Source organism: Sander lucioperca, chromosome 8 (genome assembly GCF_008315115.2).
Source record: "Sander lucioperca isolate FBNREF2018 chromosome 8, SLUC_FBN_1.2, whole genome shotgun sequence".
NCBI lineage: Eukaryota > Metazoa > Chordata > Actinopteri > Perciformes > Percidae > Sander > Sander lucioperca.
This window is the reverse complement of record NC_050180.1, coordinates 23,180,775-23,208,413: the sequence shown is the minus strand read 5'-3', so window position 1 is coordinate 23,208,413 and position 27,639 is coordinate 23,180,775. Positions and strand designations below refer to the sequence as shown.

The 27,639-nt window shown below is 39.5% G+C and overlaps 2 protein-coding genes and 2 long non-coding RNA genes across 5 annotated transcripts in view; 2 read left to right on the top strand and 2 right to left on the bottom strand.

Moving 5' to 3' along the window:
- The window catches only part of LOC118495667, a 36,642-nt gene extending 19,050 nt beyond the window's left edge, over positions 1-17,592 (bottom strand). For both annotated transcript variants that reach the window (XR_004898164.1, XR_004898165.1), the window contains exons 1-2: positions 17,508-17,592; positions 52-116 (exon numbers count right to left, since the gene is read on the bottom strand). This is a non-coding gene — a long non-coding RNA (uncharacterized LOC118495667). The remainder of the gene's footprint in view (positions 1-51; positions 117-17,507) is intronic.
- LOC118495666 lies at positions 2,848-4,027 on the top strand. Its single transcript, XR_004898163.1, has 2 exons — positions 2,848-3,114; positions 3,735-4,027. It is a non-coding gene; the product is annotated as an uncharacterized LOC118495666 (long non-coding RNA).
- Positions 17,593-18,973: 1,381 nt separating the features above from the next.
- LOC116049362 (polypeptide N-acetylgalactosaminyltransferase 5) lies at positions 18,974-25,899 on the top strand. The gene is made up of 10 exons (XM_031298934.2): positions 18,974-20,631; positions 20,708-20,874; positions 21,639-21,758; positions 22,936-23,071; positions 23,194-23,313; positions 23,405-23,522; positions 23,615-23,944; positions 24,271-24,351; positions 24,739-24,891; positions 25,039-25,899. Exons 1-10 carry the CDS (start codon positions 19,493-19,495, stop codon positions 25,177-25,179), a joined length of 2,505 nt encoding a protein of 834 aa, XP_031154794.1. The 5' UTR covers positions 18,974-19,492; the 3' UTR covers positions 25,180-25,899.
- Positions 25,900-25,917: 18 nt separating this feature from the next.
- LOC116049368 (ermin-like) lies at positions 25,918-27,639 on the bottom strand. The gene is made up of 2 exons (XM_031298948.2): positions 26,816-27,639; positions 25,918-26,714 (listed from the first exon to the last, which is right to left on the bottom strand). The coding sequence occupies exons 1-2, from the start codon at positions 27,363-27,365 to the stop codon at positions 26,329-26,331; spliced, it is 936 nt and encodes a 311-aa protein (XP_031154808.1). The 5' UTR covers positions 27,366-27,639; the 3' UTR covers positions 25,918-26,328.

Here is a 27,639-nt window from a genome sequence, read left to right as displayed (position 1 = left end):
TCATTGACTGATCGGGTCCATTTAGCTGGCTTTCACAGTGAATGAAACCACCTGAATAGATGAAAGGGAGACAGCCTTCCCGACAAACAAGGAGCCCTGGAATATTCATGGAGGATCTGTGAGGAAAAGATTAATGTATTAGAAATTAAAATGGGGCCCGGACGTATGATCTTGCTCTAACACTTGGCCAGACCTGTGTCACCCGCCGCTAGCGCCTGAAGTCGGCACATGCCGCTGCCAAGGTGGAGAGGAATCATTAAGCACCCTGCCATTGTGTGAGCAGAATAATCAAACTTCACCCCCCCATTCTTTCCCGCAGCACTGACAATGAATAATTCTGGAGCCATTTGCAATGTTAACGGCACCTATCTGGGCCATCCATGCCTTTATGATAAGAGCTCCAAATATGCATTTCAACAGTCTGAACAGAAGCTGCTTCACCGGCATTTCAAAGGACACCTGTCAGTCATCTGAAAGAGCTGTCAGTCTCTGTCACGCAACGGTGCCAGTGAAATGGCCCAAAAGATAATCTTTACTCTCTCTCTTTCTCTCTCTCCACCTCTCTCTTTCATATCAGAGCAGTTACATTTGCAATAGAGTGACAAGTGATTTACACTGGAAAATGGATTGTGTTTAAACTGAAAAAGGGGGGGGGGGGGGGGGATTCTTTTAGGCTGCGTTATTCTTTGCCGGTGTACAGCTGTATCAAATATGCTATCATAAATGTGATCTGGGCTACACTGAATGTCATTATGTTTGATACCATGAGCACTAGACGGGCTACTGAGCTCAAAGGTGACTTTGATAATTCCTATCTCTCTAAACAGAGCTCTGTGTCTATGAGGAGTATAGGAGTCGAGACGGGTGTGGGATCAAACAGGTTTGTGTTTGCAAAAAGTTTGACCTTCTGTTGTTTTTAACTGGAATGGGTCTTCACATCGAGTTCACTTGTGGGTGGTTTATCTACTATGCTGGACAACACTGTCCTGCTATCTCTCTATAGATTTTCACTTGATAAAATCTTTTTTTTTTTACACAGAAAAGACATGAAATCTAATTATTTCTTTACTTAACTTCATAAACCAGTTTGTTGCAGATTTCACTTGCATGGCCACTTTATTGGCAAGGAGACAAATGAAGCCCCCTGCCCCTCCACATGTAGGCCAGTAATTTGTTAAGCACGACTAACTTGTGTGCCACCAGCTGTTAGTGATATTTACAGCTGAGTGCAGAGGATGTGTTTGGACCGAGGCTTGCAGGGCCAGGGCAGCACTAGGCCCAGTCCCTCTTCCCTCATGGCCACTCCATGGGCGAGGACAGCCAGCACAGACCACAATACCATAAAATCACAATACAGAGGTGCAGAGAATGAGACAAAACTAAATTGTACATACCCTGGACAGCTTGCTGGCTCAGTGGAGCGAGGAGTAAGCAATGTGCATATGATACTGTTAGTCTGAATCTCCAGAATGACCTTTATGACAAGTCATCCTCTCCAAAATATCCTCTGTCACCCTCCAATATGTACTATTCAATAAAGCAAAAACAGAGTGTCAGTATGGATGGCCCAGTTGTTTCTCTGCAGTGCACCACTCTCCCAATCATGAAGAGATCACAGCTAAGTTGTGGAACATTATATCATGCATACCAGATATCAGTAGCACATTTCAATCACTGAAGTCAGCCACAACTGCCTGTAACTGTCTTCAATGTGCTCCTGGGAACTCTGCCAAGAGCCAGAGTCACTTTAGTTCATCCAGCACAAGCTAGTACAAAGCTCTGTGGAAACCCTTATGCTTACCCATCCACAATTCGTTGTTGTTTTCCAGCAAATCAGGCCATTTTCACACAGTACAAACAGCCAAACAGCAATTTAACGAGGAATTCAAATTTTGGGCACTCCTCTTTGTTACATAGTTTCCACACCATGTCCGTTCCTGCAACAATATCCTCATTGTCGCTCAGGGAGGACATGGTTCAAGAAGTGAGTCACTCGATGAATGTTCACTTTCATTTCAGAGCGCAGTAGGCTGGCATAATCCCTGATACTGAACCCTGACTCACCAGGTCTTTTTTAGATTAATCATTCTGTCCTTCTTCCATTGTGAAAAAGAACTTGCACTCGCACTTTTGACGAGATAAAGTTCATCCACACACTCACTTATGAAATTACATGTGTCAGAAAGACAACAAGGCTGTTGTGAGCAAAAACATTATGAGGAAACCCACTGAAGACAAATGAGCACATGATCAAATAACTCACGAGTGAATGAAATGTTATGAGTTAATCAAATGAAGTGAATAAAAGAACAAAAGCGAGTAGTTATCTTGTCAGCATTTTTTTTCCATTTTGAAATCCTCACACAAATGAATGTCAATAGATGTGCTTGTACAACAGCTTTCTTACAAATTATTCAGTGACTACAATTTTGCAGTTGAAAAAGTCACACACAGAAAGCCATTTACCTGAGTCACAAATGAGTATGTAATTGAGTCCTTGGGGAAAATAACTCAGCTTAACTACTGGAAATAATGTGTAAATTCAATACATTTCCTAATGAGCTCATTTGAGTTTGCTGCAATTATATTTGCTAGTCTAGGTGCAGATAGGATTCTGCAGCTGAGTTGAGGTGAATAAAACCACAGCTCCCTTGTATTCATTAAAATTAGCATATGGACCTGTCAACACTTCTCAGAGGCACGTTGTAACAATGCCATTTAGCCCTGCATCAAGCACTGCCAATGGAATGAATGCATGTGGTGGGTAAATGCCTCCCCACCCCTAGCGACAGGGGTGGAATAGGACTGGCAATGCTGGCTCTGACGCACAAAAGAGGCTGCGTTTTAACAGCCAGGCCCTGGCCTCTGACCAGGGGCCATCCACATCAACACTGCTTACACTCCACCATACCTCCCAGCTACTGGCCCAGCCAACCAGCTCTATACACACACTGAGACAGACAGGGAGAGGAACAAGGCTGGAGAAATGAAGACTGCAAAAATGTGACCGTGTGAGCGTGTGTGCGTGCGTATGTGTGCATGCGTGCGTGCGTGTTGGTGGGCGGATGGCGATGAGGGCAAGGAGCAACGAAGAGGAGAAAGAAATAAAGATAGGTATGTCTCTGCAAAGTGAGTCTTTGCAGAGACAACAATATGTTTATTTTCTATAAATACACAGAGTCTATCTCTGGATAAACTTAAAAAAAAAAAATCCTTATCAAAAGGTGGCAGGAATGAGAGGCCTATGAAAAAAAGAGCTCCTTTATTGTTGTTTGTCATCATTACACTGAAGCTGCCAGTGAGAGAAGGTATTGTTGCTCAGCGGAGCACAGAAGGCCCTAGTTGCATTGTTGTGCCAGGATTTTAAAACAGGCGTGAGTTATCAATAGACCACAGACTTTTCGACTCACTCAGCTGTGCCTCTCGATACACTTCAGAACCTTGCATGCTGAACAGCCAGCTATGATCTCACACAATTGGGCTGCTTCACTGACAAACATTTTGTTTCCAGATGGATCCAGGTCTATCTCTAATGGTTAGACAGTACCATCACTCCACTCACTGTCAGGTTTTCTTTCAGCTCTTTATTCTTTATAAAGAATATGAGCTGAATATACAGTATCAGTTGGATGACACTATTCCAATTAATGGAATCTCATTAGAATTTGCCATTCTGGATATTAGTAGCCACACTGTACTAAGACATTAACTTTGCGATTTGCTTATGACTGCAGAAATGGAGTCAGAGAATTCAGCCCCATAAAAGAAGACAGAGGAATAAAAGACAGGCTAAGGAGAAGACAAGGCCTCAGCTGTGCTCTGCACTGATCTACACACTGTGATTACCTGGAGCAGAAAACCGAATGTAAAGGCCTTGGGCTGGCTTTGATATTTCCATCGTTTGTTTGTCTGCTATGACCTGGACTACATCTAACAGACCTAGACTGGAGGTCAGTAGGAATCAAGGGATGGCCAAGCACATACAGGGTTTTCCTCTCCCTCTCTATTAAACTCTCACCAACACTCATTATAGTTACCTTTTGTCTAGTATTTGTTGCCATTACATAGTCTAGGCACAACTACAGACTACTCAATAATCAAGGTGTTGTTGGATAATGGCAGAAACAAATGATACGTATTAAGGTGATTATATGTCTGGTAATGCAGAATAAGGCTGTCTTTTGTCTTGGCTGGCATGCTTTTCTAAAGCCATATGGATAAGGACAGTGACTTGCAGATGGAGGGTGGGATTGGTAATTACAAGCCAATCAGTTAAAAAAAATCACTGTTTACTACCGAAGCTGCAGAGTAACAGAGAAAAGCTTGATTAATGCTTAATAAAGTGACCAAAGGTGGAGCTTAGCTTCCATGTAGAGCTACAAAATATCCTCTGTCACCCTCCAATATGTACTATTCAATAAAGCAAAATAAGAGTGTCAGTATGGATACCCCAGTTGTTTCTCTGCAGTGCACCACTCTCCCAATCATGAAGAGATCACAGCTAAGTTGTGGAACATTATATCATGCATACCAGATATCAGTAGCACATTTCGATCACTGATGTCAGCCACAACTGCCTGAAACTGTCTTCAATGTGCTGCTGTGAAACAATCAGTTGATTAATTGGTTAGTCAATCGACAAAAAATATGATAATAATGATAATCGAATAAGTCATTTTTCAAGCAAAAGTGCCTTCTCAATTGCCAAGATGTTTTTCTTTTCCTTAACTTATGTGATGGTAAACTGAAAATCACCAAACCATCAATTAATATGAGTATTTTTTGGAGACAGCCCTTCATAGTTTATGGATTTTTTTGTAGGAGATTTTCTATTCACAAAGGCAGGTCATGCTCTCCTGAGCTTCAGTGATAGAATAAGAGTGCAAACTATTTTTACACAGAATTTTTTATGGTTTTTGGTTCAGTCAGATGTCAAATCCAACGGTGCAAAATGTTGCTTTTGTCAGTGAATTTTCATACTCATATTGTTTTAGTGGGTTTATAGAGTTAGCAAATAAGAACTAATCAGGTAGCATTCTTTGAAAAATAAAAGTATGTGTCACTTTACAGCAAAAACAGGCACGTGCCGTATCTCACAGACTAAAAGGTCTGGTGTTGGTAATCATCTGTGCTTATCTCACGACTAACTAACTCAACCAACTATAGATGACATGGTAGAAAATGCTGTTTGAGACATTGTTTACTATAGTCTACATCTAAATATTGTACAGAACTTGGATGCTCTGTAAAACAGTATTTATTTTTGAATGTGTGTCTCTGAATATTGTACAGAACTTGGATGCTCTGTAAAACAGTATTTATTTTTGAATGTGTGTCTCTGTATAAGTACTTATAAGTATCCTTTATGTTATGTTGCTTCATCCCTCTAAGATGTGAAAATGAAATAAAAACTAGTCACAAAAATGATCTAGAGGTTTACAGTATCTGGAATCAACTTATCATCCATTTTGAATTTGGCAAAATGAGGTTGGACAAATGTTCACATATTATTATTACACACCGAAAAAAGGACTAAATTAATGTTAAGTACCTCGATTAAGACTGAAATGTAGCCAGACAGGTAAATGGAAAGATATAGATATAGATATGATAATTGTACATTTACGTAGTATTTAACTTACGGATTATTTGTTTCATGGAACAGATGTAGGATAATAATAAATCAAAGTAATACACTCATTCAAACTTATATAATAGCTATTTAAGCTCTACAATAAGAGCAAAAAATTGATGAATCAAGTCTGGCTCCTACATGGGAATTTAACTGCATTTTAAATTTGCCATAGCTTACAATGACAGCTCTCAACCGTTTCTCAAAACATGTTTTTGTGTGTAGAGTAATACAGCCAAGCTCAAATTTCTCTCGTCCCTTCAAGCGCAAAATACAAAAGGGCTAGGCTGCCACCACCTGATTCAATCAAGTGTGTTACATTGTATACCCATGGGCAACAAGGCAACTTGTATTTTAATTAATAATGTAATACCCTGGTCTCAAAGCCTTGACCCCTGGCATTCTTGCTGCTTTTTTTTGTAAATACTCTCAAGATCCCAGCAAAGATGCTGGGAGCATTATTCTACACACTGGATTTGATAAATAAAGCTTGAAACTAACATTGTAGCATTTTGAAGCACTATATGAATGAAGAGAAAAATGTTTTTTTAGCATTATGTGATAGCTTGGGAAGCAAGTACAATGGCACAAATGCCATCATTTAGATAAAGAATAATTAGAAAAAGAAGAGCATTACTACTGGAGGAGGAAGGAAGAAAATTGCAAAAATAAATGTAATAGCATTAGAAAAGAAAAAGGTATCAGGATGAGCAAATATCCTATGTAAGTAGAGTATGGTGTTAATGAAAGTTAATGTTAAGGGCTATGAAGACATAGACATGGCCGTGGGTGCTGTGTTGTGAGGAATAACATGCACAGTGAAGGGTAAACGCACGCTTCTTTGGAGATCCTGGACCGGAAAGAAGCCTAAGGGAGATGAAGGGCTTGTGGGATACAGGCTGTATTCAACCTTTCTCTGCAGCCACATACACACCACAACGACAGGGAATGATGGCACTTTTACAGTATGCCATGAGAAGTACTGACTCATTCGTTCACACATAACAAAAATGATGATGAACTAAACATATAAAAGTAAATGACTGGAAAAACATCAGAAATGACTAATGCACTGCAGCCATGTTTTTCGCCATAGCATAACGGATGTGAGACGATTCATGTATTTTCACATGCAAAACAAAAGATGAATTACCTGCCAATGATTTGTATTGTGTATGTATATGGTTGGTTTATTATCATTTTATCAGCGGTCGTTTTAAAAGTATTCATCATTTTTAAACCACTTTTTTAAACTGTTAAAATATCAATCAAGCAAGTACAAGACATTTTTTTATAATCACAAATTTAATTTTTAATAGAACAAACATTTTAATTAGCTAACATGAGCTCAGCCACAAGTAAATCTAAAGTGATTATTCCTGCCCTTAGAGAAAGACTGTCTCCCTGCGCTCTGTCAAAAGGTCAATTATGGCCCCAAACCGGCATGCAGTGACAGTGACCTGGAAGCGCTACTGATGACCCCACATCCAGGGGCCCAAAAGAGTTGATCATCTAACATGCAGGCTGCCCGGAGCCATGGAAATCTGACATTTGTCCTTATTCAAATGAACACAAACAATATGCATCTCATGCCTCTCCCTAACCTGTGCCAAATCTAAGGCATAGGGACCAGCAGTCTTAATGCATTGTCCTCCAATCCAAGTCCATGCCCTTCCCTGTGAATACAGCCACACAGCAATCACACACAGAGCCTGCAGTAAGAGCGGACTGCAAAAAGGCGCCATCTTCACTACACTAACACTGGTCATTATTGTTCTAGTCTACAGTACTGGGGTCACAAAATGGACTGGGGTCATACAGTAAAGGAAAATGTTAAGGGTGAGAACAATTCAAGTTATATGTACTGCAAAATAAGAAGTGACAGATTAAGATTTTCTTTGTGGACATTTTTCATTTTGATGCTGGCTGTCATTGAAAGACCTCAAATCTAAATCCTTGAAGTGGCTACAATAGATCAAATGACTAAAGCATGTGTAATGCAAAAGGGGTCGCTCGCATTGATGAAAACACAAAGAATTATCACCTGACTCTGCAGGTGCCCTCAGCTTGACTGAGTTTTATTGTGTCTTTAAAGGACAATTCCGGTGCAAAATGAACCTAGGGGTTATTAACAGATGTGTGCCCACTCTGTCGCTCTCTGGGACATGTTTTCATGCTAATCAAATGTGTTGGTAGCTTGAAAGACGCTAGCGCGGACCACTGATTAGCTTACAACGCTAGTATTCGGGGCACAGGGAAAGTAAAAACAAATCGCTATTTATACCACTAAAAAGGCTCAAAATATCATCAAACTTCAACGGTAGCATAATGAGGGTCCCTAAATGTTAACCGAAGCATTGAGAACATTGTAAGTGTACAGACAGTTTATTGAACGAAGAGCTGCGGGATCTCCGTGAAAGGGCTACGAGAGAGAGAGAGAGCTACCGGTAGTCAATGCCGCAACACAGCCTTGTACGTCGGGAAACTGGTGGTGTACCTGCGGACAATGTGAAGCTATAGCCACCGAACAGGAGTGTCTGTGTTACACGGAGTGGGACCTGTTGCGTCGTGACACCCAAGAGACACACTGTTTTGTACAGTCTGAAGATTTCCCCTCTCTGATAAACAGGGCTGTACTTGAAACTTTTTTCCATGTCCCGAAAATAAATTGGAGACAGCGACCCAGACCAGAGGGACCAGATGGACAGTTATCCACTGAGTAAGTACACTAGACAAGTTATGCAGAGTGTTATTATTTCAGATATATTGAGCAAATTGCTTTTGATTTTAGTTTGCATTGCCAGCTGTAAGTCATGACTGGTTTTCAAGACAATGGCAGCATGTAAACATGAACGCGATTGTCTTTATAATCTTGTAAATGTCTTGCGAATGTCTTTAAAAACTTTCCCTGTGCCCCGAATACTAGCGTTGTAAGCTAATCAGTGGTCCGCGCTAGCGACTTTCAAGCTACAAACACATTCGATTAGCATGAAAACATGTCCCAGAAAGCGACAGAGTGGGTACACATCTGTTAATAACCCCTAGGTTTGTTTTACGCCGGAATTGTCCTTTAAGCTCATTATTTTGGTTTTCCAACCTGCAGCTTCACTGTTTTGGTTCAGTCTCACCGCTCTCATCATGTTGTTTTCAGATGCAGCAGGCAGATGTTCTCAGCAAAAAAAATCTAAAACAACAAGAGATGCTCAGCACCAAACAGCAGACAGACATCATGAGCAACTACCTAGCAAATATAGTGGAGTATTAGCAGCTAAAGAGCCGGATATTTCTGTCAGGAATTGATGAAGACCAAAACCAGAGCTCAAAGGAGAGTGAATATTTGACTTACTTTCATGGACATCTGCCACGCAAAATGATAATGATAATGATGTTCCATATCTGTTGTATATCTGCCATATTAGCATAAAGGTGATATGTCAGTGATTTTCTTTTTACAGCTTTTTTCTGCTGCCCCCAAGGGGACTACAAAATCAGGTATTGGAGGTTAACATATAATCTATATCTAAGTTACTACTGAGGATGTAAAATGCATATATTTTCATTTTTAACAAATGCTTTTTCTGCATTTTTGGGGGGACTATTTTCAGCTGTTTGTGGGATTAACTCACAATAAACTTCATGTTGATCATAATGAAGTAGCATGTCACCCAGTGCAATATTATGGCTCATTGATGTGATTTTAATAGAAAACAATGGAGGTCTATGGCAAAGAGGATTAAGCTGCATCAGGCTACACAAGCAATACTTACAAATACTCTGATCAATTCATTGTTGGTCTTGGTCTTTTCATTGAATTTGTTGACAATATAAAAATGATGACCACACTAATCCTTTAAGTTTGGTAAAATATGTCAAATATCCATAATGAACTGTCCCTTCATGCTAAAGCCAACATGAGCCTGTTTACTACACTGAAATACAAAGCTTTGTAAAAACATCTATAAAGAAACTATAAGAAGGTTATTGCCGTAACACCGGTGTATAACCAGTAAATTCCCCCTGAATAGCACTTGCCTGAAGCAACACCTACCATAGTAAATGCTTATCCATGTGGACTTCCCATCTCATGCTGTTTTGTCTGTGTGTGCAGAAGGTAGCGGCCTGGCCTGAAACTGTATGACACAGAGCAAGGGCTCTCATGTCTTCAGGGCGTTCCACAGAGCATGATCATGAAAAGCAGAAACATGAAGAAAACTGCAAAAGGTTGAGCCATGGAAACGTCTTTCTTCTGCACGTCAGTTAATTTCCTCTTTTTCCCTTTGGTTCCACATCACTTTTCTATTATGTTTTGAACACAGTGAAAACATAATACAAATCATGCTGCTGGAAAAATAAAAAAAAATCTAATCATTATGCCCTCAAATGAAAAAATGGATCCCAGTGAAAAATGTGAGGGAATTGTTATTTTTCACATTCTAATTCACATCACAGGGAACCGAAAAGAAACACATGCTGTATATCAGATTGGTTTGGTGCCTTTTGCCGCGAGCCATGCAGCACACACTGATATTAGTTTTAAATACAGATTGCTGCAATAATAGAACAGAAGAGTCCATGCCTGCCACATAGGCCCGGTCTGGAGTACCTCACATTGCCGGCTTGCCAAGACAGCTTCAATCAAAAAGCTCAAATAAATGTAGTTCTTTGGGCTCTGTCAACTGTAAACTGTTATTGATCCCAACAAATGAAATTTGTTCACGTTGATCGATCAAACACATTATCTGTGTTTTCCAGTCTATAACCAGCAAGTGGAAACTCAGGAGGCATCAATAAATAGAGTTGGGTCACCCCGGGTAGATTCCTTTCAAGCTATAAGGGCTGTAAAAACAGGCGACCAAACATAAGTACTTGTACTAAAGGTAATGGACCTGCATCCTGACTAAACGCTAAGTGCCTGCGGTGTCTAGATGTAGAAAGCACTTCTGTAGCACCTTCAAGGTCTAGAGACACTTGTGTATGTACTGTATACTTGCCCTCCTCTCTTCTGTCCTTGCTAATTCTCTCCCCCTCCCCTCCTCATACACCATCATATGAAAGCCTTCCAGCTGGCACCCAACGCCTGTACTTGGCAGGTCGGGGGGAACATGAGAATTAAACCTATATCGCCCCAGCTACCAGTTCTCAAATATCAGTGGAGTCCAGCACTTCACCAGGGACTGGTGAGAGGAAAGCATGTCAATGGAACAAAAAGCTCCTTCTGGCACTACTCCACTCAACTGCTCTGCACATCACAGGAGTTAAGTTTTTAGTAAGGAAGTAGGTACAAATGATCCTATGAGGAAGGGGTCCATCTAACAGTTGGATGACAAAGTGATGCATCATCTAATGTGTATTTCATGGACAAAATGTACCTGGGCAGAATAATTAGAACAACAAACATCTTTCAGTTGTATTGCTTTTTTGGCATCACAATGTTTTCCACTGAGTTGTCACTGTGACTAAGAGAACAGCAGAGCTAGATCTACACAGTTCAGTGTTCACTGTCAGTTTATTAGGTACAGGTAGCTAAAACTAATGCAGTCTAATGCAACAAATCCTATATTCATGAAGGTCGCGAATTTCAGTTTTTGTTGAAACAGTTTGAGAGGTGTTGAGTCAACGTTATAGTAGCTTGTGGTGCTTTTCATTTGCAATTTACTCAGGGGACTTTGGGTGAGTGAATGGGTGGGTGGGTGGGTGAGTGAATGGGTGGGTGGGTGGGTGAGTGAGTGAGTGAGTGAGTGAGTGAGTGAGTGAGTGAGTGAGTGAGTGAGTGAGTGATGGGTCGAGTTGGAGTTTCCCCACTGGCCGTTGCTTTTTTTTTAAATAGATCAGTGACAGTGTTCCTGCTGGTAACGACTTTGCCTCTGCGATCAATAATCTGATCCACTTCATCAATACATACAAAGCATTTGTTACTCTACCCACAAAGCTCGACCCTGAAAGCTCTTTAACCCTCAATTTGATTGTATAAGATCAGGAAAGTAATATCACACAACTTACTAAAACCATAAAACAACATAAAAATGTAGAAAACCAGTACAGTAACTTGCAACTAGGTTTCCAAGTTGTTATACTTGTTTTATTTTCCCTGTGTGAAGTTCACAAGCCTCAGCTGAACTTTAGTAAAACAATCTTCTGTCCTTTCACATTTCTTCAGACTAACAGGAGAGTGACAGCTTGTCCACAAACCAAGGGCAGCCTTACTAGAAATAGGAATGTCTGCCCCTCTACAGTGATAGAGCAGCTCTGATAGCGCCTTTATTATGGAAAATTATTTTAAACAGCATAAAACAGCGGAGGCTCATTTTTCCCCATGTTTCTGCCACTATCACTCCAGCTATTGATAAGATGTCTAAATTTATTGCAGAATAATTCTGCAGGAAAAGAGATAAAAGGTTGCTGAATAAAATATGAGGCAAAGGCTGTAAATTGCAGCAATGCATATCATTTCATTCAAATGTAGGACGCAATTACCATCTGCTACACTCATCAGTCCCCTCCTTTATGACTTAATTATATGTTTAATGCTATCAGATCAAGGAAAGGGCAAAACAGATGAATGAGAGAGAAAGAGAAAAGATTCCGCAACAAGACAAAAGGCAGATGAAAAGTAACATAAAAGGATGGAGTTGATTTCATTCACCAGGAAATAGAAAAAGTTAATTTAGATACAATGTTCCCTCATCTCCTGTGCCTTTGTAAGATAATAAGCGTCACATGTTGCCAATAGGTCTCATACCAGCTAAACAAAGAAGTCAAGTTCCTCAAAACTGAAAGTCTTTTTGCATTCACTTTTGAGAAGACAGAAAATTGGTGAATTGTTCAAAGTGATGTATGATCATTGCAATAAAGTCCATGACATCAATACTTTATCTTCATAAAACTTAAGGTTTAGTCATAGAAGACCACAACATGTAACAATGTAGATCATTCACATATATTCTACTCCATTTTGACATGTCTTTTATAAGCACCTTTCTATTCACTCTTTTCTATTGTTTTTTTTTTTTTTTAAATCAAATTATTATTCATTATCTTGCACTATTTAACTAAATGTATTTTGAGTCTTTTTGGTATGACTGTTGCCTGAGTTAAATGCAACTTCACAATCTGAAACTTTTTGTTTGGATGCAAATCGCGTACGGCGGTGTTCACAAAGAAAACTGGGGTTGTCCAAATTGCTGTGGGGTAAAAAGCTAGCCAGTGGGCATCCCAGGTGCCAGCGGGCACTGTCCTAACTGTGTACTTTTGGCCAGAACTCATTATAGGGTGACATTTAGGACTGCTGCTGTCCATGCCAAGTCAGCCCTCTGGATTGAGACAAATTATGTAGTTATTTTTTATGTTGGCCATTAAGTCATGTCCAGTGAGAGCCAAATCAGTATCACCTTCATGTCACCTGGAAAAAAAATGATACAAGGCGTGGAATCCTTAAACTTTTATCTTATTTGGTGAAATACTTGGGTGTACAAAAGAAGACTAAATTGAATCATGGCCTGATCTGTACTGTAGATGCTTCAACAGTGTTGTTGGTGAATGATAGATTAACAGCTAAATTATTATTATTATTATTTTAAATGTATTTATTTATTCCTAACAGCATTCACTGAACACTAAACCACAGCCCTGTCTTATTCTTTCTCTCTTTGTGTATTCTAGAAAAACAGAGATACAGTCATGTCATAAAGGGAATTTTGTACCTGTACACTGCAGAAGGTGCAATGGCTTCCTTTGCTCTTTGGCATCTATTTCCTTCAAGTCTGGAGAAGAAATGAACAGAATTAATGCATAGCCTAGAATTTGCTATAAACCCATTACTAAAGGAACACACGGGTTTATAATACAAAAAACACCTAACCTAATCACAGGGGCTGCATGCTATGATATAAAACAATGCACCTACACCTATGTCACATAATTGATCACTCTTTTTATGATTGCATAGATGTACACACATTTTCAATATCATTAAAAACAAATAATATTTCAGTGGTGCATGTTTTGTCATGTGCAATTTATATGCTTTTTTCAACTTATGGATATATTGCAAAGGGAATAAAGCAACATGAGTCCTTGTTGCAGATTCCTTCATGAAGCCAAATGACATCCCACCAGTGCATAACATGAACAGAACTAAAGCTCCATCTTGTGGACTAAAACAAGTACAACGAGGGGGCCGCCCTAATAGCTGCCCTGATTTTCCATTTAGAAGTTTGGTAACAGATATGCTTGTATTAAGCCCTTGAAATGATGAAATAAGTGTATGATTATATGTTAACAGACAAAAACAAGACATTTATAACTGTAAGTGTGCAAGTCAGTGTGACTATAATGATACAGTGTCTGAGAAAAGTGTCAAATCTGCAGCAAAGCGATGAATAAATATGTTATGGTACTCTCATTTAGTGGGAGAAACCATTTTGATTTGAGAAGGCCATGCATACATCAAACAGTAGACATAAGAAGCTAAACAGAATAATTAAACACTGATAAAACAATCACTGTGAGCAGTCTGCACTAGCTTGCAGGTATCTCACAAAGCATGAAATGAATCAAAGTTGTTTATCTGCTTGGTATTAGTGGGCAAATTATAGATAATTGCTCGTTTGATGTATTCCGAGTAAATCATTTAAATATGATGCATACTCTACGGATATTTTCCACACAAACTTGTAGATGTAACAAACAGAAGAAAAAAAATGGGATGCAATTGATTATAAGTTAATTGTGCAAAGGTCTCCCTGATGGGAACCATCTGTCAAAACAAGCTGTACATTCACTAATTCTAATCATAATTAATTAAATGGCTAACAAATTACATACATCATGGTTAGTACAGGGGGAAAACTTCCGCAGGAACTGTTATGAAACAAATTATCTTTAACAATGAAAGAAAATGACATCACATAACTAAATATTATACTCGTTTCCGCAAGCCATATTTCTTAATGAATTCTCTAATTAATTTAATTCACACAATGTGCATAATTTGGAGCTGAAAATGTCAGTGGGTCAGACTTAACCATATTGTTGCTGGCTGTCTATTTCAACGAGTGCCGTATTAGCACAACATGACCTCTATGTAAATTACAGACCAACTGTTGTAATTTTAATTCCAGGGTCTAATTAACATGTTCTAAAGATATCATACAAGTACATTTTGCACATGCCAGTGTCAATGTAAGATTTCCATTTGACTTCATTTTGTGTAATCCCTTTGATGGGAAACGTCATGACGGCTTATGTTACAGATGTCAATTATAAAAAAAAAAAAAAAGGCTATTATTTTTTCATGCTTCTTGTATTAAGTGCTGAACTTTCCAGTCTGGGTGACTCACCACTCAAAACTCAAGACTGCTGGAGCTGTGAGCATTTACAGACACTGTGACTGAGCTCATTCAGAAAGCACTTACATGTAAATTACAGGAGTATTTCTATCAGAGGTGGGCATTTGAGCTAACTCTTTTCTTACACTCATCCAAATTATACTCACTCTATCATACTGGGGTCAACAGCCACAATCAAAGTTAGTAAGACTGATACGCTTAAAAGATGTCACAGAGACATCTGTGACTCTAGAGTGAAATAATAATACCCCATAGATCAATATGGTATGGTTAATGATCTTGAGCACTGAAGAACTGTCGTGGGATTATTTTCTAGTGGTTTTCAGTTGGTACTGCTCCTATAAAAAAAAAAAGTCTTATAACCTCTGTAGGACCATTTGCTTTAGGGTGCAGGGACGGCATTCAGTATATATCACACATTCAAATGTACAGATATTAAGTCAAATATAAAGTATCAACTGTGCTATGTACTAGGGCTTCAATTTGTTATTTTCATTATCAATTAATCTGCTGATTATTTTCTTGATTGATCAGTTAGTAGGTTGATCTGTGAAATGTAAGAAAATTGAAAACCGTGAAACCGAGCAAATCCTCAAATTTGAGAAGCTCAAACTAAAATGCTTTGAACAAATAATCAATTGTGAAAATGATTGCAGACGACTCAATTAATCGACTAATCATTTTGGATCTACACTGTATTCTATGAGTAAGAGAAGGCAGACACATTTATGTTTGTACATTGTTTGACTTCGGGTAATGTCACTATGAATGAAATCCTGTGTAATTATACACTGGTGATGGACTTTCACTGCTATATGCTCTGTTACCTCTGGCTCGCTGGAGTTTTTCCTAACGCTGTGCCCATTCAGTTTAGAGAAAATACAATCAAATTTACCAAATGATGCCATCATGAGTGTGAATGCAGAAATGGATGAATAAATGAATAAATTGCCCAGTGGATGGAACATATAAGCTAACACATGCAATGCAGGGCTCGGGGGCTGTCCTGAGGCCAATCATTTAGCTAACACACTAATGAAAGCGTGTGTAGTGTGGCTAAGGGCAGCCACCATGGGAGGTACCACTCCCCTCCCTCCTCATGTTGGGGAGCATTAATAGGCTGGATGGAGCCATGGGACTCCCAGGAGAGGCCTGCTGATGAAGAGGAAAACCTGTCGTCGCCTTCACTAATCACTGCCTAATGGCTGCAGTAACACAGGTTTTACAAATGTGCATGTGTGTCTGTATATATGTGTGTGGTGTGTGTGAGAAATACTGACGTTTTAGGATATTGGAAATCTCAAAAAAATGTTCATTGGGAGATGCATTGTGTTTCTATGCTTAGTAATGTGCATATTTTGCAAAGATGTTTGGTAAAACTGCAATTTACATAAGTACTGTAGGGTTGTTGTGCTTTCCTGGGTACTGTCGGATTCACCATCAACTGAACAACAACAAAACTTTCTGTTTTCTTGGTTTGTTCGTTTGTTTTGTTTCATGTATCATCGACAGAAATTGAATCAGCAACTGTTTTTTTCTGTCATTTTTTAACTTCCAGCTTCTCCAATGTGAGGATTTGCTGCTTTTCTCTGATTTATAGACATAGTCAGACAAAACAAGACATTTTAAGATGTCTCCTTAGGCTTTTGAGAAACTGTGATGGAGCTTTTCATAATTCTTTGTCATTTTATAGACTAAACAATGAATCTATTTATTAAGAAAATGATCAGCAGATGAAACAATAATGGAAATAATCCTTAGTTTAGCCTCAAAATAAATCATTTCCCTGTTACAATAGTCATTTTGAACAAAACAGCCGGAAAGAGGGCTTAATTCTCATTATGATCATGATTATATGATTATTTTTTTTTATCAGATCACTTTAAATAAATCATTTATAAAGTTGTTAGTCAAACATTGCCTATGATTTATAAGTTGATATTATCTGGACTAAATTATTAATCACTTTAACTTTAGGCAAATGTATCTAAAATGTAGCATAGATTAATGGATACAAATAACACTTGCTATAATTTAGCCATTTTAATTGTCAACTCTGAATCTGTTAAACATGTTTGAATGTGGTTCAATTTAATAAAAACTCGCCCGCATTGAGTAGACTATATGATATGTTTGTCGACAGCACACAATGGTAAATCAAGTTATACTAGCCTAGCAACATTTTTAGGTGTGTCGTCTACATTGTTAATCTAATGTATCTTGTTTACAACACTGAAATCGACATAAATTAAACACGCCAATTAAACACTATGACTTCAGAGCTTTTTCTTAACAGAAAGTACACCCAACAACTGAGTAAAGACATCTCATTCTCAATCCTAATCAGTCACTGTCAAACTGCACATTCGGCTTTAAATGTAGCTTGCTAGTGGCTATACTTTTTGCCAACGTAAAAGTGGAGCTGTTACCGAGTTAAGAAGTCGCTTCCGGTTAAGATCTACACAGTAAAGTTCTCATTAAAGAGAATTTGTTGCAATACATAATTGCAATAAAGTAATCGAGCTTACCACTTTACTCTAGGACAAAACAGTTGAAAAAAAAAAACAATATCAAATCGATGTCCACTCAGTTGCTTTTTCTAGAGCTTTTGACCACATCACATGGTCCTCCTCAGCAGCTTAGTTCAGTTGCCATGGAAATGTGGGTGTTTAAACTTTCCATGATTCTGCCAGGATAGCAACATTTCTGTGGCTCAAATCCGGTCCACACCATCAGCACCAGCAGCAGCTGGGTCTCATCCATGTTGATTAAAGACGCATAAACTACCAATAAGTCCCTTATGCAAAATATTTCCCTAAACTAGGCATTCATTTAGGAGCACTGCATAAAGGCTAGGTTGTCTCCTTGCTTTTTTGGAAGTGAACTATGGTCTTAGCCGGCTTTCACTGCACACAGTGTCGCACACAAGTCATAATACTGCACTTTAATTACAATTAGGCTACTACTACATCATCACCCTTTAACATTACTTGACAGCATTAGGTCTAATGTTAGTGTTAGCTAGCTCAAAAATGGACAATGAAGAGAATACAAAAAGAAAAAGAAAGCCTAACTAGAAGATGAGAATCTTGTTCTCCTCCAATAATATGGAAAGTGCAAGCACATAATCCAAAGTAAATTTAATTTGGAAGATAGACTGACAGTCAAATCTATACTCTCTAACCAGTTGTGCATAGCATGGGTTTTCCTTTACTTAAAAAATGCATATTGGTATCTCCTCCTCTTCAATCACCATACATAGCCATTGTTCCACAACTTCATTCATTTTTAAGTGACTGGTAAGGTCCCTTAAAACTTTCTGAGGAAAATGGTTACTGGACCTTCTAGCAAGGCATAAGAGAAGGCTACTTACATTAAGTAGGCCTATAGGGCAAACAGATCTAGGGTTTCCTACATCATCCTAAATCAATGTTTTAAGGCATCTTTAAATAAACATGTAAGGGCAAGTTAGCATAAGTGCTTTTAGCAACCGGATATGGCTACATGTGATTTGTCAAAAGGTCCAGAACCAGTAAATGTAGGCTATAGCCTGAAGGTGGCCCTGAACGCTCGAGGCACTGCAACTTAAGGAAATGCAAATAGACAAAACACAAGCAAATTAATAGGAGATATACACCAATTTGACAACGCAGAGCATTTAGGGGAACACACGGCCGACAAACGACAACTGTTTCCAGGGGACACTAGAACACGCCTGGGACAGCTTGTTGTGCTTTGTGGCTTATGAAGTTAGTCGGCTATGCCATCCCTAAATGGTGTTGGAAAATGTACGTTTTTTTAGTCGGACAACTATGTCCAGCCTTGTTCATCACTTTTTAGTATCCCCTGGTTTCCGTTGTCGGCTACTTGGAGTGTTTAATGTTTTAGATTTGTCATTCCATGGCCCATTATATCTAACCTTAGCTGAAACATAACCGATGTTTTGTTCAACGACTGCACGTTGAATGCTTTATTTTGAAGGGTAAACGCCAAACTTCCTGTACCGTTCTAGCTATTTCTGGCTAGCTTGCTGTTAACTTCGTGTAGGCCGATATTTTCCTCCCTATCTGTCCAATCAGAGTATACTGACAGGGTGGAAGTTGGTCGCTACGTCCTCATACAAAACTGACAGTCAAAGTTGTGAAGTGGAGATTCTGCGACGAAACCCACAACTTTAGCTAGTTAAGTTTCTTTTAGTGACGAAGAAGATTTTGCGAGCATAATGTCCCCCGGCGGTTGAAGGTGACCGAAGCGGTTATGTTACGGTATGGGAACATAATTTTACATTGTACCTTTGTGCTGGGCTATGGGTGTCAGACGCTGCTGTATTTATTCTTGACTGACAACATCGACTAACGTTACCTCTGTTACGTTTCTAGCATGCCACGCAGGCAGCTAACTTCTCCAAAGAAAAGACAACTTTGCCTACAACTCAGAAGTGGCCCGCACAGTATGCTACTTTGACATTTTCTATATTTTCACGTGGACTTCCTTTTTTTTTTTTAACCCGAGAATGATTAAGATTAGGAGATACTTAAGGGGGAGTGGGAGGGTACTCGCATTTGTGTTCATTGCTTCTGTCATTTGGCTGCTGCTTGACATGGCTGCTCTTCGCTTATCAATAAACGATGTGAACAGTCAGCTGCTGAAGGAGCGAGTAGTAAGAGAAAGGGAGGTTTTCAAACAGCAGTCCAGGGTGACACAGGTGGTGAAAAGGGGGTTTAAACACCCAGTTCAGAGAGTGGACTTTGCTGTTACAGATGCAGGGAAAGGACCACTCAGTTCAAGTATCAAACTAGCTCAAGTGTACAGACAGGGAGACAAGAAACGGGATCAAATGTTGGGGAATCACCATGGAGATAATCTTCCCAAGACTGACCACCCCAAATATGTTGTTTCTGAACATAAAGAAGGAGCCGCTGTACAAAATGTCACGCCAAAGCAGGATGTTCCTGCAAAGAAAAAAGCAGTAAACTTAGATCTGATCGGGATGAAATCAGAGAAAAGTAGAGTAATAGATGACTCTATTAAAGTGTTGTTACCTGTAGTAGTGCCTAATATAACCCAAGTGCCACCTGGTGTTCAGGAAAACAAACATGCTCCGCTACCAACCTCAAAAAAGGGACCCATTAAAAATGGAGATGTTGTACAAAACGCTCTGGACAAAATTGATTCAAAGACAAATGAAAAAGTCAAGGATGAACCTAAGACCAAGACTGAAACAAAAGTGAGTAAGCCTAAGGCCGACGAGGAGGTAACACCTGTTAAAACAACATTTAAACCTCCAAATAAGGATGTAAAAGGAAAGGAGGTAGATAATGAAACAGAGGAGAAACACGTTAGGACGATCGCCAAGAGTGACCTGAAGGCAGCGAAGGAAACCCTGAAACCTCCAATCAAGCTCCAAGCAGGAGAGGACTCAAAGGTGAACTCCCCTGCTGTCAGAAAACCAGGTGTCCACAAAGTGCTTTCTCTGGATGTGACGAACGCTCCCAGAGATGCCAACGCGATGGGCCAGTTTGGTCAGGCAGCAGTTGTTGGCAGTAACGAAGATGCGGAGGTGAGGAGGAGATGGAACGAAGGGCATTTTAATGTCTACCTAAGTGACCAGATCCCAGTGGACCGTGCCATCCCAGACACAAGGCCTAGCATGTGAGTCTTCTGCACATTTTGCCACTCAACGTGCTGTGACTACCAAGCTGAATTATTTTTGCTTTTGTTTTTCCAGGTGTGCACAGAATCTGGTCCATGATAACTTGCCTACCACCAGTGTGATTTTCTGTTTTGTGGATGAAGTGTGGTCCACGCTCATCCGCTCTGTGCACAGTGTGATCAACAGATCTCCGCCACACCTCCTCAAAGAGATCATTCTGGTGGATGATTTCAGCACAAAAGGTAATAGTGTCCTGAATGCTTCACAGGTAGAGCATGTTACCTTGGATGGGTCTCCACGTGGGCGACCAAAAATTGGCATCCAAAGCACCAGAAAACTGTTCATGACAACACTGAGCACTAGGCTTTTATCATTAAAAGTAGGTTATTCCTTCAGGCTGGTCTGCAGTGCACAGTATGCCAAAAAGAGATGATATTTTCTAGCATCATTATGTACAGAGTTGTGCTCAACTTGATACAATGGCTTGTTTATAGCTTTACTTTTTTAGGCAAGCTAAACATTATTAATAGTTATAATTTGTCTAATAGTTAGACTTCACTCTTCTGACATTTGTTTTTCATGAAAATGTTGATGCTTTGGTTTAATTGCTTTTTCATATTTTCATGAATGCATTTTTTTTTTTTCAAACGTTGTGTGACTTAAGACCCCTGACACTTCTATCTTGTTTGTATTTATATGAATGTAATTAGGGTCCATGTCACGATATAGCAATTATTTCTTTTACATAAAAGCATAAAGTTTGAGTTAAGCTCTTTTTAACACACATGGTTATAGTATGTCAGTTAATATGTCAATATAAAGTATATCAGTGTAAAAAAAAAAAAAGTCCTCAGCTATTATTAGAGATCCACCCATAATTTGGTTCCTGGTAGTTTGTGTGTTTAATTTCAGTGATTCTAATTTAGAATTTACATTTTAAAGTGCTGTGTCATCTTTTCAAGCTATATGCACGTTTGTCTGCATTTGTCATATTTATTTTCTGCAGACTATCTGAAGGAGCCGCTAGATAAATACATGTCCCAGTTTCCCAAAGTGCGAATTATTCGTCTGAAGGAGCGTCAGGGCCTGATCAGGGCCAGGCTGGCGGGAGCTGCTGTAGCCAAAGGTAACCACTGCTGTGATTAATAATGTTTGTCATAAATGTCTTTTAATGTATGATTTAAATATATACATGTGTACAAAGGTACTGGAGACATGGATGAGACGATGTGTCCCACATAAAACAAAGATGAAGACAGTATCAGAATTTACATGAATGTGTCAAATCACGTGGTCAGACTTTGTCATCGTAAATGTTCCACTGGAAAAAACTAGCGTGTCCTTGTCTTCGGGAGTTTGGTAAATTTAAAGGGTGATACTGTGTTTGTGAGACATCTCCTGGTGAGTCGTTTACTCCTATTATTTAAACTGCAGCTAAGCTTTTAATATTGTGTGTGAGTTGTGCAAGATGTCAACACTCCTGTAATTCAAGATGTGGGTTGTCTGGCTGCACAAGCTTGTAACTAATGTAATATAACTCAAACTAGGTTGAAGGATGCTGTTCAATGAAAAAAGAAATCCTGTGGGCTTTAAAAAATGTAATGACAAAAGAGCAACGTTCTCAGGTGAACATCCATTTACGGTAAAGTTATAACATGTTTTCTCAGGTATTAAAAGAAAATGCACACATTAAGAGTGTAATTTTTGCTTTCTAGTTTAGTGATAGGGTATTTGTCTAAGGTATAGTCTTCTCTCTTTTTGAAACCCAAGATTGACACAGGCAAATGCATTTTAAATAGATTAAAAGAATGTTCATATACTAATTAATAGTCTTGTAACAAATACAGTACTGGAACACAAGAGCATTGAAAAGTTTCATTGAGTTGCACTGCACATTATCTTTCCATAAGAACCCATCCAAACTTGCACCTGCTCTCTTGTCTATTTGCCATATACTATTTTATGCATATAACATACTTAACCCTTGTGTTGACTTCGGGTCACATTGACCCGTTTTTAATTTTTGTTTTATCTCAGAAAAAATGGGACATAGAAATAAGTGCTGAAAATGTGTAGAAGAAAAATTTTACAATTTAAAACATTGGAAAAAGCAAAAACAAACTGAAAAAAAGGCGTCAAAAACGTTTTTTTCAGGGTTGACGGGAAGACAACACAAAGGTTAAACAAACAACTGCCTTTCAAAGAACTATTTGATACACATTATAAGGGCTGCACTGTTCAAATGCACTGTGGTTATTTGTTTAACTTCAGCAGGATGTTTGCTGTCCTTTAATATATTATAGGTGAGGTTCTTACCTTCCTTGATTCCCACATTGAATGTAACGTGGGCTGGCTGGAGCCGCTGCTGGAGAGAGTCTATCTGGATCGCAAGAAGGTGCCCTGTCCAGTTATTGAAGTCATCAGTGATAAGGACATGAGGTGACTCAACACTGCCATGTTTGACAAGCCATACATGTGATGTGACCATGTTTATTACAGAAGGGTAGACACAGTCATTTCATTTTGACATTGGAGCTTCTGTTCTGGCTCTTTCTTATCAGTTATATGCTGGTTGACAACTTCCAAAGAGGTATTTTCAAATGGCCTTTGGTGTTTGGCTGGAGCGCATTACCAGAGGACTACATTAAGAAGAATAACATGACCATCTCAGATCCTATCAGGTACCTAAACAGTCAATTTTCCTATTCATATTTTATTTCCTATTCATCTTATATCTACTGAATTTTGTTTGACTTATTTGTGATCTTACAGATGTCCAGTTATGGCTGGAGGCCTTTTCTCCATAGACAAAAAATACTTCTATGAGCTTGGTGCCTATGATCCTGGTCTGGATGTGTGGGGTGGGGAGAACATGGAGATTTCATTTAAGGTATATCACTCATCAAATTAATACATAAATATTTGCCCGAACTTCTCTCACGTGACTCATTTTTCCATTTTTTTCATTTTCCATTTGAACAGATCTGGATGTGTGGAGGGGAAATCGAGATTATCCCCTGCTCTCGAGTGGGACACATCTTCCGAGGACAGAATCCTTACAAGTTCCCCAAAGACAGGCAGAAGACAGTGGAGCGTAACCTGGCGAGGGTGGCCGAGGTCTGGCTGGATGAGTACAAGGACCTTTTCTACGGCCACGGCTACCACCACTTGCTGGATAAAAAGACCACTGACATCGGCAACCTCACCGAGCAGATTGAGCTGAGGAAAAGGCTGAAATGCAAGAGCTTCAAGTGGTACCTGGATAATGTGTATCCAGATATGAATGCTCATTTAGTCAAAGCCGAGGGTCTGGTACGTAGATGAACGAACTTTGTTTCCATTTCCCTAAAAGATCTTTTTAAAATGAAAGCTTGTTCAGCTTTCCCTCCATGAAGCTATTGTCATCTCTGCTGAGAACCCCCTTAAAAAAAAATTGACCCAAACAAAAACTGTGATTGTGCTCTTTTGGAACAAAGATTAGCTGTCCGTTAAAGCCTGTGAAAGCTTTCTGTCAGGATCTATTGAAGGAAATGAGAACAGCAACAAAGCCCTTTGTCACTCTAAATTAGTAAAACAAATGTTTGCAGTGCTGTTGTTTCACTGCTGTAAAGTTTTTGTCATCTCATTTTTCCTTGTAGGTCTTTAATCGTGGCGTAAGAAAATGCCTGACTCTACAGAAAGACTCCCTGTCGTTTGAGATGTGTGACCTCAGCAAGCAAGTAGGTGTCTTTATTTTATTTCTCAGATTATTTGACTGCAAAAGAAATAGCAAAGGTGTATGGGGGGGATAACAAAAAATATCCAGGAATAGACCGAGATCAGGAAAAATGCAATCAGAGTCCAAGAAAGGACCCAAGCCACGATAAACAAGGGTGGAGTCCAAGACGAGACCAAGTCTTCTAAATATGGTCTTTTTGGATTCAGAGTAGGCTCACTGAGCCATCCGTTTTCATGGAGCATAATTACATCCTTGTCACTACTTTCTCTCTCTCTCTCTCTCTCTCTCTATCTATCTATCTATCTATCTCTCTATCTCTATCTCTATCTCTATCTCTCTCTCTCTCTCTCTCTCTCTCTCTCTCTCTCTCTCTCTCTCTGGTATTCAGAGTCAGCACTTTAATTACACCTGGATGAGGCACGTTCGCCAGCAAGATATTTGCGTCACTCCCCACAGCAAGGGCAACGGCTTCGCTTTGCAGTTATGTGACAACGCCAAGCCTGAACATCGCTGGTTCCACAAATCATCCAACTCCGCTCTGGTAGGTTGACTTTGGATGTGCTGTTTGTTTTGTCGACTATCTTTGTCTTGCTTGCTATCAGATGGAAATTAGTGCAGTAGAATCAAAGAGTGTTTAGAGGCTAAAGCTTTGCTCGTTAATCATGTTTCCTGTTTTATCTTTGTGAAGGCAGAGCACCTCATAGCAGAGTTTGTTTCCCACCACATGTGCCTGGAGGCGGGGCCTCAGGGTGACACTCTTCACCTCAATCCATGTGAAACCAGAAACACCTTCCAAAAGTGGCAGTTCACACACTACTACGCTGAGTGATGAGACTGAAATGTGTTAAACATGCACTATAGAGACCTTCAGTGGCCTCACACTACAGTACAGTCTGTGGTCCAGACTCAACACGCGGCTGTCCAGAGGAGGTGGGAAGTGCTTTGGTGGCAGTAACATTTGTGGTGTAAAGCAGAGGATGTGGGGATGTGCAATGCTTCTAATTTCCTTTTATTATATCAGCCTGGAGTGACCTTGAGTTTTACACACTTGTGCCAGAGGAATAAGGGCATCTTCTCTCTGTTTGGATAGATTTGGACCGGAGTTTTCTAAAGGGGTTCAGGTAAATGTCTATGGAATAACATTTAATATCTAGCACAACATATCATCTCACTGCCAAAGATAAACAGTGCCTCTTAGATATGAGATGTAAAAAGTAATTTTCTCTGCTGGGACTGAATAATAATGAGTTTAATTGCATGTAATGTAAAATGTATACATTTGTATTAAACATATCACATATGTACTTTTATGTTTGATGAGGCACATGGGTGAAACAGCTGCTTCTGTGGTTTTTAAATGCTGCGTTGTTTAGGTGTAGGTTTTGTTGTGAAAACTGTCCATTTGTATGAATATCTTCTTGTCACTAGAGGGAAGTGTTGGTTCAAAACATGCAATAAACCTCTGCTGTGATTTCATGGTTTTGTGGCCTCTCATCAAACCCTTTACCCACATACTGATGGAATGCATTTTCTCAAGAAAGTAAAAAAACAAACAGGAAGATAAAGATTTAATAGCATGCATCTCTTTATTATATTTTATCCACTAGCCATTAGGACATTTATGTTCAGTTATTCACTTGGGAATACTTACCCTAATACTAGAGGTTAAGATCCTCAAGCTCTAATACCAAACAACATCTTAGTTATTATAGCGAGTAGGATTATAAAGCCCTGAGCGTCTTAGTTATGTAATCTGCTGCTTTTTTACCTGCCTTACATAATATGTTTTCATTCTGCAAAGCACAACTATTAGGAAATCTTGTGTGACTTGGAGAGTTACATCAGATATTTTAAATTCTATGTACAATAGATTTTAGAACAAATAAATATGTAAACTACCACATGGCATAGATGTACAATCAGTTTTGTTATGGATCGTGTTTTTTTTTTTTCTTGAAAAGGGATTAAAACCATCTTCTTACAAATTCATGACCATGTACTCAAACTCCTCTATCTTCTGGCGGGTGTTGCCTCGGCGGATCTTGCGGTAGGACACGGTGCTATATTTGGAGGAGGAGAGGTGGTTGAAGGATTTCTGGTGGTCAACGCTGCTACAGGATTTCTTCGGCAAAGGCAGAGTGGAGTAGCCTGGACTGGGGTTTTGATGAAACCCCATAGGGACAGGGAAGTTGTGGTCCTGCTCTGGCTCCACCTGAAGCTGTCTGTCACCTGCTATCTGAAGTTCAGCACTAGACATCTGCTCTGGGACGTCTGCCTCCCCATTCAGCCTTGTATAACTCTTCTCATTAGTTATATCAAAGGGTTCATGGTTTGGTGTCACTTCTTTCTTAACTGGTAGATTTGCTGAAAAGAAAAGGAAGGGGAAATCTATTTTGTAATCTTTAAACAAAAACCTTCCTCTCAAACATCTATTTTACTGCACAATAATACTAAATTCCTCTTACCTTTTTCTGCTGATATAATTTGCTGTGTTTGCATGTCTGCAATTGTGCAGTTTGGAGATTCTCCACAGGTGCTCACTGACTTATCTTGAGTTAGATCAGACTGTGCTCCTGGATCTGACTGATCCTTCGGATCAGTTTTGGGTGTCTGGAGCTCTTGGCGTTCTTCTTGTTCATTCAGAATGATATGCTGAGTCACTTCCTTCTCCATCTCTGCAATTTCTTCATCCATAATGGATTTTTCCCCTGGATCATCCTCATCAGCTGCCACACTGTTGACGAGATGCTCGCACTCACTGGTACCTAAACCTGGACCTAAACCACAAGATGTGTTTGCTTTTATGTCCTGATGAGCTTGGTCCTCGTCACTGTAGAACACAGAGTCATCTCCCTCCTCCATTGACAACACATCTCTTTCTTCAGGTTCCTCCAGGGTCTGGAGGGCCTCAACAGTGATCCCACCAATGATCTCCAGTACCTGATATGCCAGTGCATCTTCTTCTACTGAGAGCCTCAGGGCCTTTGAAGACATTGTGCTTGTCTCCATTTCCATCCGTCTTCTTTTCTTTCCACTATGATATTGAAAATAGTCTAGCTTCAATGCTCTTGTGTTTTGCAGATTATTTGTTGAATCAAAATTTAAGCAAGCTCAGACCTCTCATCGTCACATCGTCTGCTCCAGCGTTCCAAGTGTGTTACCGAAATACTTTTTATCCTATATTGTCAAAGAGTGAAGAAAGACTCTGTCCTGCATTTCAGTCAGCAGTGCAAGGTCAAGCGCTCTAGTGTGCTCTCTAGTGCTAGTACCATGTAATTCTGTGTGCGTG

Bases quoted from the DNA above. Each gene is read 5' to 3' on its own strand.
- LOC116049362 (XM_031298934.2), top strand. From the start codon at position 19,493: ATGATTAAGATTAGGAGATACTTAAGGGGGAGTGGGAGGGTACTCGCA. The intron at 21,759-22,935 runs GTAACCACTGCT...AATATATTATAG, and splicing joins GGGAGCTGCTGTAGCCAAAG to GTGAGGTTCTTACCTTCCTT. The intron at 24,352-24,738 runs GTAGGTGTCTTT...TCTGGTATTCAG, and splicing joins TGTGTGACCTCAGCAAGCAA to AGTCAGCACTTTAATTACAC.
- LOC116049368 (XM_031298948.2), bottom strand. From the start codon at position 27,365: ATGGAAATGGAGACAAGCACAATGTCTTCAAAGGCCCTGAGGCTCTCA. The intron at 26,715-26,815 runs GTAAGAGGAATT...TTTTCTTTTCAG, and splicing joins AATTATATCAGCAGAAAAAG to CAAATCTACCAGTTAAGAAA.